Raw genomic sequence first — 15,468 nt, forward strand, 5'->3', positions numbered from 1 at the left:
TTACTCTCAGCATTCACAAACTAGCAAAACAACTCTGAAAAGGGGGTTGTTTTGCTCCCTACCGTCTTATCTGCCCAGCAACAGAGCGTTCTTCTCAGGATCCAGATTAGGAGATTATACTATTACTATATACTATTATACTATTAATCCATTAAAATTGTGTTGTTTTTTTAATCACCTCTATAAATTCACCTCAGTATTTTAGCTGGGTTGTTTTCCCCTGCTAGTTGAAGCTCATTAGATAGCAGAACAATATGCTACTTAGTTAACATTTAATGAAGTGATCCAGCTACAGCAACAAGCACATGCCTCCATGTTTCCCAGTTGTTGAGGGGGTGAGTGGGGTCCCTTTTTAAAAAACATACCATGTTCTCACAATTACTTTAGCAAGTAAGGGAGTGGAGAGGTAAGGGAGTGGAGAGGTAAGTGAATGGAGAGGTAAGGGAGTGGAGAGGTAAGTGAATGGAGAGGTAAGGGAGTGGAGAGGTAGGAGTGGAGAGGTAAGGGAGTGGGGAGGTAAGTGAATGGAGAGGTAAGGGAGTGGAGAGGTAGGAGTGGAGAGGTAAGGGAGTGGGGAGGTAAGTGAATGGAGAGGTAAGGGAGTGGAGAGGTAGGAGTGGAGAGGTAAGGGAGTGGGGAGGTAAGTGAATGGAGAGGTAAGGGAGTGGAGAGGTAGGAGTGGAGAGGTAAGGGAGTGGAGAGGTAAGGGAGTGGAGAGGTAAGGGAGTGGCCCTGGAAATCAAGGGGGGGAGAGGGGAGGTCTCAGAGGCAGAGCTAGTGAGAGCTCAGGGGAGCCAAAGGGATCTGTTCAGTGATGGAGGGATCTCTCTCTCTCTCTCTCTCTCTCTCTCTCTCTCTCTCTCTCTCTCTCTCTCTCTCTCTCCCTCTCTCTTTCTCTCTCTCTCTCTCTCTCTCTCTCTCTCTCCTCTCTCTCTCTCTCTCTTTAGAGTTGCTTTGTGATTCTGCCTCTGTGGTGAAGCTGGACGATACTCAGCCCAGCTCCGTGGCTCTGACTCCCATGTCCGAGGTGTCGTCTGCCGATGTGCTGGACTCTTCTTTCGTCTCCCAGCAATCAGACACCAGCAGGGAAACGAGCATCCAGCAGGGCAGCCCTGCAGAGGACGCGCTAGGAGATAAGGACCCAAGGCGGACCAAGCAGCATCTATACTGCCCAGTCTGCAAGGTGACAGTCAACTCAGTCACCCAGCTGGAGGCCCACAACAGCGGTATGTGTGTGTATGTGTGTGTGTGTGTGTGTGTGTGTGTGTGTGTGTATGTGAGTATGTGAGAGTGTGGGTGTTGATGTGACTGTGTGTATGGGTGTTGGTGAGGCGGAGGGTTGTGGGTGTTGTTGTGAGTGTATGTGTATAAGTGTTGGTGTGTGTTGGAGAGTGTGTGTGCATGTGTGTGTGTGTGTGTGTATGTGTTAGTGTGTATATGTGTAGGTGTGTTGTTAGTCTTCTACATGGCCTCATGGTCTTTCCACAGGTACCAAACACAAACTGATAATGGAGGGACAGAGCATATTGCCACGACGACGGGGAAAGGTGCTGTCCTCCCGTGCCATGTGTAAAAGCAAGCGATTGGCCAATAAAGGCAGCTTGGGTGTGGCCAGCAAGAACTTCCAGTGTGAAGTATGTGAGATTCGCGTCAACTCTGAGACCCAACTCAACCAGGTGCATACATACGCACTCATTCACAAGAAAAGCCTGTTTTGCAGAACTTGAAGGCAATGGCCCCTCAGCCTTAGTTAATTAGGTGTTAATTCCTATTCCTTAGGTCTCTCTAGCTGTTAGTCATGGCCTGCAAATATTACCAGTTAAATATTAAACCTAAAAAAGTGTTACAGTGGGTAACAGTGGGTAAAAGTGTGTTACAGTGGGTAACAGTGTGTTACAGCGGGTTACAGTGGGTAATAGTGAGTAACAGTGGGTTACAATGGGTTAGAGTGGGTTAAGCCCTGCCTACAGATCACCAAGGCCAAGGATTCCCTTCATACATATACTTCATACATCAAAGATTCTACTGGATCACAAGTAGTGTTGTTATAGTGAAGTATATTTATGACTTTCTAACCTCAACCCTAAACCTTACAGTATGTTTAATGACTTATATATGGGTTAACCCTAACCCTAACCCTTATGGTATGTTTGTTGTAAATGTAGCACATGAACAGTCGCAGACACAAAGACAGACTGGCAGGAAAGACACCAAAGCCCAAATACAGTCCACACAGCAAGAACCCGAACCCTACCTCAGGAGTACTGGTGAGACACACACAGACACACACACACACGCATACACACATACGCATACACACACACCCCGGTTCTCATGGTTTTCATTACAGTTCTTCTTTTAGCAGAGTGTCAGGTGGAGTAGCTGTGCTGGAGGAGCTGTGTCCGCCATGAAGAAAGTCTTTAACCAGTACAGTCTGTCCCCTTTGGCTTCACAGGTAAGTGATGACTCACAAGACCAGTTTTACATTCTATGAACATTTGTAAAACCATAATGTGTTAAAATACAGACAGCTTTTAAACTTTTCAGTATTTCACTTTTTCATTTGTATCTGATTTTCCATTTGACTCTGAAATAAGGTTAGGAAATTTTTTTTTCTGCTATGCAAGCTTTTTTTGCGTCACTGTTCCCTTTGGATTACCCTTCCGTGACGTGACGTGACTGACATTTCTATTGGTTGGGGTAATTTCTTGTCTTATCTCATTCTCACAATCTCTCTCCTAATCTCTTGTAGACCAAGCTGGCACTACAGAAGCAACTGACTAAAAACTTGTCAACCAGCTTCCTGCCAACCCCTATAACTCCACCCACTCTTTGCACAGTGGCAGCCAATCCACTCGCACTCCGGCACCCAGCTGGTGCCACATTTATTCAGACACCAATCCTAGGCCCCGCCCTCTTTCGGCCTGCACCAGGACCACTTCGGGCCACACACACCCCTATTATCTTCTCACCTTATTAAAGCATGCACATACTTACACACACACACACACACACACACGCACACACACATACACATGCACACACACACCCCTATTGTCTTCTCACCTTATTAAAGCATGTACATACTTACACGCACACACACACACATACACGCACACACACCCCTATTATCTTCTCACCTTATTAAAGCATGCACATACTTACACACACACACACACACACACACACACACACACATACACACATACACATGCACACACACCCCTATTGTCTTCTCACCTTATTAAAGCATGCACATACTTACACACACACACACACACACACACACACACACGCACATACACAATACATGAATAAACTCTATACAAATAAACTTTGTTATAGTGTGAAACATGTACATACAATAAACTGACATACAACACTCTTGAAAATTCTAAAACTGATACACACACACACACACACACACACACACACACACACACACACACACCTCCTGAACTCTCCTATAAGACTGTGACCCTTCTGAGAAGGTGACTCGTGAACTATGCACAGAGTGGTAGAAGTCAGAGAGGAAGAGAATGAGAGACAAGAGAGAGGAAGACAACGACAGACAGCGGAAATGCAGAAGGAGAGTGAGTGCACACACCCCCGGGCTTTGGGAGGAGAGTGATTGCACACACCCCCGGGCTGTGGGAGTGCACACACCCCTGGGCTGTGGGAATGCACACACCCCCGGGCTTTGGGAGGAGAGTGATTGCACACACCCCCGGGCTGTGGGAGTGCACACAACCCTGGGCTGTGGGAGGAGAGTGAATGCACACACCCCTGGGCTGTGGGAGTGCACACACCTCCAGGCTGTGGGAGGGGCCCCAAAGATCTCATTGACCCGCCCACATTCCTCCAGTCCTCCACTGAGGGCTTGACTGCTAGAGCATGACTCCTGGGAAATTTGGCCAGGCATGGTGATGAGTTTCACCTCTGGCGGGGACAGTATATGATTTTATAAAACATTAATCATAGGTTTTTATTGTGTAAATTATTAGAAGAATAATATTAGAGACCTAGAGCTAAACTTTAGTTAAGTATAATGCAAACATCCCTTTACTCAGTGCATCATAAATATGTTTTTATGTTTTCACATTTTTAATAAGTGTGTGCCTTCATTTTCAGTTTTTCAACTTGAACAAACATGTTTTTGCTCCAGGACACCAGAAGAGCTGCCACTTTGCATCATAGGTAATCATCAGGGGTTACACTGAATGCAAGTGTAACAGACTGAAATCACAATTTACAGGAGAATCAGTGCTGATTGCTAACACACACAGACGTGCACACACACACACACTCACAATTAGGGCTCCAATTTCTTCTGCATAGATTAGAAGATTTTGTGAGTCAGGCAGATGTATGTACATACACACACACGCACACAGTCACACACACACATGGATGATTATGGAGTACTTGCTGGTTCATGTGGCCTTTCATTTGGCTCTCAGCATTGTCTCATTAAAGTCTCACAAAGGTCACCCTGCCAGTCAAAATCAGCCTCATCCCTTGATTAAGATCTCAGCTCTCTCTCAGTGTGTGCCTGTGTGGGTGCCTGTGTGCGTGCCTGTATGTGTGTGTGGGTGTCTGTGTTCACACATACACAAGTGTGTGTAACAAATACCAGCCACAGTCCTGAACCTGTGACCTCATTTGCTCTTACGTGCTCCACTGAGCGTCACTAATGCAACAGTGCCCCCTGCTGTACTTGGTCTGCAGCATGGTCAAGCACCCCTTTTTCTGGCTTGTCCAGGACCTGTTTCAGTGCTGTGCTGCTTGTTTGTGATACATGGGGCTAGGGTTACCTGAACCCTATCCCGAACCCTAACCCTAGGGTTACCTGATCTCTAACCCTAGGGTTACCTGAACTCTATCCTGAACCCTGACCCTAGGGTTACCCGATCCCAAACTCTTGGGCTGGGTATGCTTCTCTGTGAATCTGCAGTCATGGGTTCTGCTCTGTCTATGTGGGCTATGTGTACTTTCATGTCTGTTGATTTTTTTCCATCTTATGAAATGTTAAGATGTTTTACAAAGTTTTATGATTACTTAAAAAAAAACTATATTAGGTCAAAGTTTATCTGTCACTCTAAAAATAGAGTATCTAGAGACTTTATTACATTCATTATTGTTATGATAAGAGCAGTTGCTGTCTGAGAGAATTCTATTGTTAATACATAAAAAGATATTGGAACATATCTTAAGATATGCCAAGAATGAGTTGGTCTATTTAGCTTTTACAACTTGGTACTAAAGAAAAGAAGAAAATCTTTGTGTGTGTGAGAGAGCGAGAGATTGGTGTGATTATATGAGGAGAACAAAAATGAATTATCTTAGTGTATTTGGATCATTTTAGCTCCAGAACGTAGTTACAGATGAATCTCAGGGCCAGCTCAGGGCTCCTGGTTCAGCTTCATTTGGGAAGAGTGCACCCCCTGCAGGAGCTGTCTGGCTCCACACATGAACAGAATTAACATTCAGCCATACTGGAGCTCACTCAAAAGGAACAGACGCTGGATAAAGGCAAGCTCAGCTGTGTTAAAATGATAACATACAAGGTCTGCTACTCCGGTTGTGCATGTGTCTCTGTGCATATGTGTGTTTGCACATCCTCCTCTGTGTCCAACACACTTGGAAACAAAGCGCTAAATGTGAACAACTGTTTTCATATCAGGCTTTCAGAGCAGTGGACTCAGGCTTGGGAAACTAGAACGGTTGTTTGGTAACATTTCTCCCAAATCTACAAAGCACACTGTGGACTCACCAGTGATCGCGATGTTGATACCTGGGCCCTCTGTGTGCTAATGACTATGTTGACTAATGTGATTGGCTGTTTTTTAGGACATTTAAATAACATTTTTGCTTATTTTCCCCTTCAGATTCAGTATTTTAAGCAATAACCATGTTTTGGATCTGTAATAGCCATAATGAATCACAATGAACACACTTTCCCTTTTATATAAAATGGAAATTTAGCCATGACTTTACCTTTCTGTATCTCTGGCCATCTCACTCTGTTTGTCTCTCTACCTTCCTTCTTCTCCTGGTTTTGTACAGTTTGTTACTGTTGGCACAGTGTCAGAGAGGATCTGTGACATTTCCTTGGGTTTATTTTGCACTCTGCGGAGATTGAATCTCTGTAATGGAACGTCTAGTATGACATGGGGTAACCATAGCAACATCCATTGCCAGCAGTGACATGACAGACTACGGCATTTTCCAGTATATTTCTACACACACACACACACACACACACACACACACACACACACACACACACACACACACACACACACACACACACACACACACACACACACACTAGCTCTTTTAGAAATGTCTTACTTTGCAGGAAGTGTAATGAGTTTGAAAAGTGCCAGCTGCCAGGGTAAAGTGAACAGGACAAGCACTCTCTGTTATTAATATGCTCTCATAAGATGTTTTTGACACTACAACTGACTGTGATTGTGAGAAATTACCCATGCATACCTTTAACACTGTTTCTATTAACACGAGTATCTTCATCCTTTACAGACACTCAACACATCCATAATTAACACATGGTCAGAAAGCACAAAAGATGTCCAGTGTCCCATACATGCCTCTGTGTAATAAGGTCATCAGGACTGAGTGTTGAGTGTGTGTGTGTGTTTGATGTCCAGTGTCCCATACATGCCTTTATGTAATAAGGACATCAGGACTGAGTGGTGTGTGTGTGTGTGTGTGTGTGTGTGTGTGTGTGTGTGTGTGTGTGTGTGTGTGTGTGTGTGTGTGTGTGTGTGTGTGTGTGTGTCTGTATAATTAGTATATATACTGTCAGTATGTAATTAGACATTTCTACAATATGTTGGTTGGATGAGATTCCTAATTTCATGGTATTCTCTAAAAGGGACATGGCCAGTATTCATGAATGGAAATGCATTTGTGATTTGTTCATTGTACTAATGCTATTTACTCTGATAATAATAGTAAATTCTCACTTGACTGTTCATTTGCTATTTTTCTGTAGTGTGAGTGAGAACATGCAAGAAAGCACAAGGTAAAAATGGAGAGAAAGAATAAATGAATGAATCCATCCACCACTGCAGTGTGCATGTAGTTTCTGGGCCTTGTGGGACTGTTATTATTAACAGGAGCAGGACGCCTCCTCATTATGCCAGAGTGTCTCTAGTGCTGCAGTGTCAGAGCAGGCCTGCACTCTAACCTGTCATAACACTCCTGGTTATAACCATCAGCTATCAATTAACTCCTAAAACACATGCCAGGTGCCTCTTTTGCCTCCTACATTTCTCCTCTGTTACATTTTTCCACTGTTACATTTCTCCTCTGTTACATTTTTCCACTGTTACATTTCTCCTCTGTTACATTTCTCCACTGTTACATTTCTCCTCTGTTATATTTCTCCACTGTTACATTTCTCCACTGTTACATTTCTCCTCTATTATATTTCTCCAGTTATATTTCTCCTCTGTTATATTTCTCCACTGATATAAACCACACACTACACGGTACACTGAATATACACTCAACGGTACGTCACCGTTGACTCCCATTGTGAAATTTTGAAGCCACCAAGATGGCTGACGGGAGCTGCCATCTTGGGTGCGCTTGCGCAGTAGATGAAAAGCCAGAGCATGCACTGTAAAGACTGTAGGTAGAACAGTGTTGCCACCCAAACCCCGCCCACATATTAGTGCACGCCCCCTCTTATCCATTAATGTTGGTTCATGATGCTCCAGAACCAGTAAACATGTGTCTTCATTAGTTACTGGTTCACGATGGTCCAGAACCAGTAAACATGTGCCTTCATTAGTTACTGCTTCACGATGGTCCAGAACCAGTAAACATGTGCCTTCATTAGATACTGCTTCACAATGGTCCAGAAGCAGTAAACATGTGCCGTCAATAGTTACTGCGTCACGATGGTCCAGAACCCGTAAACATGTGCTTTCACTAGTTACTGGTTCACGATGGTCCAGAACCAGTAAACATGTGTCTTCATTAGTTACTGCTTCACAGTGGTCCAGAACCAGTAAACATGTGCCTTCATTAGTTACTGGTTCATGATGGTCCAGATCCAGTAAACATGTGCCTTCATTTCCATCAGCCACGTTCTGAAATTAAACTCTAAATGACCTCACATGAAGTATCGTAACCATAGCTTCCATATTCAGTCCTTCAAAATATTTAATAAATACTTAATAATCGCCTATTACGATTTCTTTTAGCTAATTACAGGATATCGTTCACATTATTTAATTTAATGGGACATTACGAAAATACTTTAATACTCAACCCGGAATAAAGATGTCAAGTGCTTCGGCGACTTTTCGACAAACTAGTTAGCTTTACCTGCTTTACTTCAAAAATGTCAAATCGAATAGTCAACGTTCTTAACAGTGAAAAGTTTAAAATGGCAAGTGAATATTAATATAACTGACGGCGTTCACGGTTTACGTCAGTATTAACTGTCAATCACCTCATCACCACACCCCTTCAAGGATCACATATCACATAACTTATATAAAATACGTTAATTATAAGGAAAATATTGGGAGAGATATTAACGTGAGGAGACTTTATAGACTTTATATTGCTTTACTTCAGAAATGTCAAAGCGAAAAAAAGATATTCATAGAGTAAACATAAACGTCGACCGAAGCTTAACGTACCAGCTACCTGTGCATTTGTGTCTGACCATTCGTTTAGCAGTCAGTCAACTCATCCCCACACTCCTTTAAATATCATCAAATAAACTTTCGTGGTAACAGAAAGTATTGGGAAATATTAACGTGGGTTTTGAAATAACACATCTGAAAAAAAAAATCGTGTAATTTGAAATGAAAGGTCACTGCAGACCTGCACCATAAAAAACCCAAATAAATCTCATTGGAAACCCCAAGTCTGTTGTACAGTAACTAAAGGGGAGAAAATTGATTCAGTTATATCAGACATGGTGGTGAAGTCTGGGAGATGCAGCTCTGGACCTTAGCTGTGCTCACTGTCCCGCAGACTGCTGAGTTATAATACCCCCCGATTCGATCAGTTTCCACCCTCACTAGGGTTAAGGCACCACAACCCTCATCTGTTCACTAGGGTTAAGGCACCACAACTCTCCTCTGTTCACTAGGGTTAATGCACCCTAACCCACCTCGGTTCACTAGGGTTAAGGTACATTTACACTTATGGCATTTTGCTGACGCTTTTATTCAAAGCATCTTGAAATCATGGCTGAGTGGCTTCAGCAATTGAGGGTTGAGGGCCTTGAACTGGCAACCTTTCAATTACAAGCTGAGTACCTTAACCACTGAGCTACCACGGCCACTGGTACCCTAAACCTCCTCTGTTGAGAAAAAAATATTTCATTGGTCCAATTTGTGATAGCAACATTATTTATATTGTTTCTTTTACTTCCATGATTGCAGAAAATAACTGTCTAAAATAACTATAAAAACTGCATAACTTTATAACATATCTAATACCATAATATCTACATCAGAGATATAAGACCATAAGAAATAATTCCTACATAAATGTGTCAGAGGGACCAATAACTCAGATTTCCTTTCATAGCTTAAAGCTGTTGCATTTTTAATCACTACTGAAACAGAAAATTGGCATTGACAGAATCCTAAAATGGCCAACTGCTGTTTTACATATTCTCAGCAGAATTCTCCTGATAATAACGTGTATTTCAAAAATATGTGTTTATACATTATTGTACATGCATGATGAATTAGGGTTGAGCTTGTATAATTCTTATACCATATAGTTACTGTTAACATATTAATATGGTTCACAAGCAATATGCAAACACACAAATGGAAAAAAATGGCAGTTAACATATGTAAAGATCAAATACATAAAGATTACGTACGTATAGGTCACGTATGCAAAGATCACATGCATACGGATCAAGTATGCAAAGATCACGTGCATATGGATCACGTATGCAAAGATCACATGCATACGGATCAAGTATGCAAAGATCACGTGCATATGGATCATGTACACCAAGATCACGTAGGAAAAGATCACATACGTAGAGGAAGAATGTAGTATGCCAACATGTGCTCAGTTATAGACAAACTAAACCAAAATAAAACATTTTTACAGCATCTGTCAGTTATAACACCTCCCTCTTTACTTTCATTTGTTACATGCACAGTATTGTTATAATAGACACCACTCCTCCCCATCTCCTCATCTCTCTCCCTCCCTCTATCCTCTCTTCATCTTTCCTTCCATCCTCTCTTCATCTCTCTCTCTCCTTCTTTCTCTAGCTATCTACAGAACCGCTGCTCTTGTTTTTGTTGCGGCTGAGAGGAAATGAGGATTTACTCTGTGGCTGGGTCATTTTACTGGCCAGGTGGACGAAGGGCTCGATGAGTGTGCGCCGGTCAGTCACCGACACCTCCCACAGTCGGACCTTCTCCTGCCGGGCCCACTGCTGGGCTGCCTCGCTGTCCATAAACCTATGCTCTGCCAGGTCCAACTTATTCCCCAATACCACTATAGTCACCTAAGCAGAGAGAAAGAGTGAAAGATTAGATATGCATGCATGTGTGTGTGTGTGTGTGCGTGTGTGTGTGTATCTATACATAAATACATACATACGTACATGTGTACATATACAAACATACAAACATACATATGTACGTGTGTGTGTACATATACATACATACTGTCATGGTAGACCGGTCCCTCCGGACATGCCTCCGCCAGACCAGGACTGTACCAGGACTGTACCACTTACCTTCCACGCTCGCAATCGCCTGTCTTCTGACAGGAGACACCTGCATTTCATTAACCCTACGCAATATTTATACACCCACAGGTTCGGATGGACAGTGCTGCACATTAGCGGTCAAGACCACGCTCGTCTACTGGTGTAACGCTGCTCCGTTCCTGGAGACCACCTAGACTCCTCGTCGCTATTTTAGCATAATGGATAAAGAACCTGTTGGTGCAACTTCACCTTTCGCTTCCTCCGTGCCGCCTGCGTCACAGACTGTGCAGCCACCCGGAAGCGAAGCGAGGAGCCCTGAATGGGTTCACCTGCTGGCTGTCCAGATGGCGGCACAGGATCAGCATAGACAGGAGATTGGGGAGGTTCGCTCTATGGTTCAGTCGCTTGGCCAGTACATCAACCGCCTGTCAGTGAGTACCGAGCAAAGAATGAGCTCCCCCATCAACCCGCTGGTACATGAGGGAGTTAAAGGGTTGATCACCTCCCCCGAGGCATACTGAGGAGACCCTGATACCTGCAAAGGTTTTATCGTGCAGTGTGAGCTGTTCTTCGGACACCAGCTGCGACTGTCCGACCATGCAAAAGTGTCGTTTGTTATCTCGAGGCTTACGAGAAAGGCATGCGTATGGGGTGCAGCATTGGTCACAAACAATTCTCCGCTTATGAACAATTATGCGGGATTTGTCAGAGAACTACGATCGGTATTCAACCATCCCCACTAAGGATTGAGGCTTCGCAAAGAGGCTAGGTATCAAGGCCATCACCCTGACCTCTTCGTTAAGTGTACAGGCCCTGGATGGGGGTCCAGTAGGCCCAGGTTACATCACCCATGTGACTCCTCGTGTCCTCCTCGTCACCAAGGAGGGACACACTGAATGCATCAGCTTTTTTCTCCTACCCTGCCTATCTCACTCTCTCACCCTAGGTTTGCCATGTCTGCATGCGCACAATGCACAAATGCTGTGGGCAAAAAAACAGATCCTGCAGTGGGCACCGTCCTGCAATCGGAAGTGCTTCCCAAACAAGACAACCAGGCAACCTCAATAGAAAGTCCTGAGGCCAATAAGCAGGTTGCAACTTCTCCTCTTGCTTCCTCCATGCCGCCCGCGTCACACATACATACATGTGTGTGTACATATACATACATGCACGTGTGTGTGTGTGTGTGTGTGTGTGTGTAGTACACAATACGTTTTCCTTCATCACGTTTTTCTTCATCAACTGTACAAATAAAAGGCTTCTGAAGATCTAGGCGGTATAACCAGGGTCAGAGTCAGGGAGAAGTCACCAGAGTCAGGGTCAGGGTCAGGGTCAGATTACAGTGCACCAGGGTCAGGGTCAGGTTACTGTACACCAGGGTCAGGGTCAGGTTAGAGTCAGGTTGCAGTACATCAGGGTCAGGGTCAGGTTATTGTACACCAGGGTCGAGGTCAGGTTACAGTACACCAGGGTTAGGTTACTGTACACCAAGTTCAGGGTCAGGTTAGGGTCAGGTTACAGTTGTAGTTTACAGATTACGCCGTAGTTGCTCCTTGGAATCTTCTTCAGAAACTGGGTAGACCTCCTACAGCTTCAGAATCACTTACACAGCTGACAAAGGACCTCCACCTGAAACGTCCTAGATTTTAGGAACCCCACTAGGTCTGTTACAGTTAATGTTTTTTTAAAAGCCTTTATAAAGACCACACCTCCTTTTTGTCACGACAGCGGTCGATTTCTTTCTTCAGTGCTTCCATGCGTTTGAAGGACTCCTTGCTGTCGATGCTGTAGACGAGCACAAAGCCGTCTGCGAAACTGAAGTAATGGCGAGGGAACTCTGCTCCGTCGCGCAGACCTCGCGTGTCATAGAAACGCAACTGCTCACGGGTGCCGCGGTCAGTCTCCACCGAGCCGATGTAAATGTCCTCTAGTGTCTCCAGGGGCTCTGAACCTGTCAAGTCCAAACTCAGTGGTTAAGGTACTCAACTAATAATCAGAAAGTTGCCAGTTCTAGTCCCACCACCACCAAGTTGCCACTGCTGGGCCCCTGAGCAAGACCCTTAATCCTCAATTACTCAAGTTGTGTTCAGTCAAAATTGCTCTGGATAAAAGTGTGAGATAAATGCCATGTTTTACATTTCATGGCAGCTGATTATTACAAATTGATAATTAACATACAACATCAGAAATATTATCAAAGTATGCCTTTTCAAGTGTTTGCATGCCTTTTGTATTAGCCAAATATCTTGAAAAAAAAATAGGAAATAATGCTACAAAACTCAACAGGGAAAGTGTGCCCATTAATATCATGCTCCCTTACCCATGTGCCCTAACCCTACCCCATTAATACCACGTACCCTAACCCATTAATACCATGTTCCCTGACCCATGTACCCCCTACATTGGTGCTTTAAAAGCAAACCTTTTATGAGCTGCTTTGAAAGAAAAGGTGGAAGGTGTTGAAAAACAAACAGAAAACTCTAAAATCAGTTAGCTGACTGTCAATAAAATGAACACTACACTAAATCTATTACTGTTGGTTACAAGATTAAATCATTGCCTTACTGATGATTTTAGAGAAAGACTACTGGATTCATTATATTAACTAGAGTTTATAATTCAAATATTTGTTTTAAACCTATTTGAAGGTAATTAAAATGTGTAACTAATAAAATACATTAAAAACATGAGATTTTAAATATACACTGTGTACCATTTATGCCCATATTGGCTTTTCACATTTTTCTTATTTTTATATTTTACGAATTAATTACATTTTGTATAAGACACTAATCATTAATGTTAGATTACATTACAGTAGATATCCCATAAAAATAAAACCAATATGTAGTTAAAAAATATCTGAAAACAGATCTTGTTGGGTTATGGTATAATGGGCACACTTACCCCTTTAAGCAGTGGCCACCAAGCCTGAGTTCTACCTTCCTGTGTATAGGGTTAGGGTTAAAGGTTAACCCAAACCCTAACTTCCCTGTGTATAGCTCATCTAATAGTTAATTTCTCAAACTGCTGTTTATGTCAATTGTAATTCATACTGTAATCTCGATTCACTCACCACCCTGCCATTTATGTTAAACTGTAATTTATGTTTTAAATATCAACTGTGAAACTGTGTGCTATGTTTTGTGTAGCATGTCACTGACTCCTATGCACAACTCACTTTACATATGCCCAGTACTGTGTACTGGACTAAATAATTGCACTGTCTACTAATTTTGTATTTGTCCTGTCCTGTATTTATTATTGTTTATTTAATGTTTATTTAATGATATTTTTGCGCTATATTGGACTGTTTGCACTTGTGTAGCATGTTGTCTGTTGCACTGTTGTTTTGTGTTGCACCATGGTCCTGGAGGAACATTGCCTCGTTTTTGCTGTGTACTTGTATATAGCTGAAACGACAATAAAACCTCTTTGAATTTTGAACTTTGAAAGACTGGAATCTACTTTCTTTCTACCCAGGTACATTTGTATTTGGATATACATATTCTACTGTATATTTTGTATAATTTGCTGCTTTATGGAGGCTGTTAACAAAATGTTGTTATACTCACAATGATAATAAAGACTTTGTACCTGCTCTAATAATACCCGGTCCTGTTAATCACTGTCCCAACAACCTGACTGGGAGGATCAGGAACTGAATTCTCCAGGAAGGTAGATATACAGACAGCGGTGCGCACTGGTCTACATGAGACATGATTTCTTACCAGCAACATGATTGGCATACAGTAACTGTTCAAGTATCGCCGTCTTTCCAACAGATGCGAGTCCACACACTACGACCTTACAGCTCTTTCCCATGGTCACCTTTAGTCTTGCACAGTTACACTAACAGAGAGGGAGGAACCGGAGCATCACTTTCAGCCCAAAGTCTGTGAAAAGAAACTGGGGAACTAATCCGAAAAACGCAAAGTGAGAAGGTTTCCCACACCGACTGTGGAACTGGTATTGAAAAATAAAAATCAAAACAATATTAAAGAAATGGTCAACTCTTGTATGACAAACAGGTTTGCAGGAAATTTTGTGGACACTGCGCACAGCGTGTCATTTAAAGAAGAGCTAAACATTGTGTGCTTTTAAGAAATAATAAGCAGGCAAAGCCAGCGCTGTCGGAACACCCATGTTTCTCGAGTTAGGGTTAGGGTTGTCGCCTTTTGTTAACTGGTTTAAACAACACAATCATGATATTGTTATTAGCTGTCTATGTTAGCGGGCTATTCGGGCTTTGGATATAGGTTAGCTAAATTGCTACAGCACATGCAATTGAACAAATACAACATTTGTCTTGATTTCTATAAGAGTCTGTTCAATTGTTACACAAAACGACTCGATCACTATAACGCGATCAGTAGAAAATACAGTTAAAAGTGGCAGATACGAACTACAATCTATGCTCACCGCCGCTGCTTCCTGTTTACATGCCGACGGAAAATCGTCGACGAAAAATGACGCAGAGCAGAAATAGTTCGCCTGGAGCCGGTGGGTTTAAACTAACTCTCGTTCTCCCGCGTTCTACAGAATAAGATCCTGTATTTTCATGTCTCAGACTATCCATAGTTCTTATTTTTATAACTAATTGTTCACCCTTGTGCATGGTATTTTGCTTTCTGTTATCAGTGTATGTGGCAACCAGTTGAATGCTTTATTGTCATGAATTATGCCAATACATATGTGTATTTTGCATTTGACAGTTTTGACTTACTTGA

General features: G+C 42.7%; 2 protein-coding genes across 7 annotated transcripts in view; one reads left to right on the forward strand and one right to left on the reverse strand.

Moving 5' to 3' along the window:
- znf385c (zinc finger protein 385C) overlaps nt 1–6,407 on the forward strand; it is a 43,252-nt gene extending 36,845 nt beyond the window's left edge. The window contains exons 5-9 of one of the 2 annotated variants that reach the window (XM_035532976.2): nt 948–1,226; nt 1,489–1,676; nt 2,166–2,267; nt 2,363–2,455; nt 2,753–6,407. In XM_035532976.2, coding sequence (XP_035388869.2) covers nt 948–1,226; nt 1,489–1,676; nt 2,166–2,267; nt 2,363–2,455; nt 2,753–2,980 — 890 coding nt within the window. In that variant the 3' untranslated portion in view covers nt 2,981–6,407. The remainder of the gene's footprint in view (nt 1–947; nt 1,227–1,488; nt 1,677–2,165; nt 2,268–2,362; nt 2,456–2,752) is intronic. The other variant, XM_035533004.2, reaches the window with a different exon arrangement.
- A 2,180-nt stretch (nt 6,408–8,587) lies between these two features.
- Nucleotides 8,588–15,251, reverse strand: nkiras2 (NFKB inhibitor interacting Ras-like 2). 5 transcript variants are annotated; one of them, XM_081711673.1, is made up of 4 exons: nt 15,161–15,251; nt 14,470–14,590; nt 12,448–12,689; nt 8,588–10,531 (listed from the first exon to the last, which is right to left on the reverse strand). In XM_081711673.1, exons 2-4 carry the CDS (start codon nt 14,561–14,563, stop codon nt 10,289–10,291), a joined length of 579 nt encoding a protein of 192 aa, XP_081567799.1. In that variant the 5' UTR covers nt 14,564–14,590; nt 15,161–15,251; the 3' UTR covers nt 8,588–10,288. The 5 variants fall into 5 exon arrangements, 3 of the variants coding, with proteins under 3 accessions (XP_081567799.1, XP_081567798.1, XP_081567800.1); XR_014122953.1 differs by lacking the exon at nt 15,161–15,251 and adding an exon at nt 10,766–12,367 and having other exon boundaries at nt 10,393–10,531; nt 14,470–15,138; XR_014122952.1 differs by lacking the exon at nt 15,161–15,251 and adding an exon at nt 10,695–12,367 and having other exon boundaries at nt 10,393–10,531; nt 14,470–15,138.
- Between the last annotated feature and the right edge of the window lie 217 nt (nt 15,252–15,468).

This window comes from Electrophorus electricus, chromosome 3 (genome assembly GCF_041902795.1).
Source record: "Electrophorus electricus isolate QZ-2024a chromosome 3, ASM4190279v1, whole genome shotgun sequence".
NCBI classification, from domain to species: domain Eukaryota; kingdom Metazoa; phylum Chordata; class Actinopteri; order Gymnotiformes; family Gymnotidae; genus Electrophorus; species Electrophorus electricus.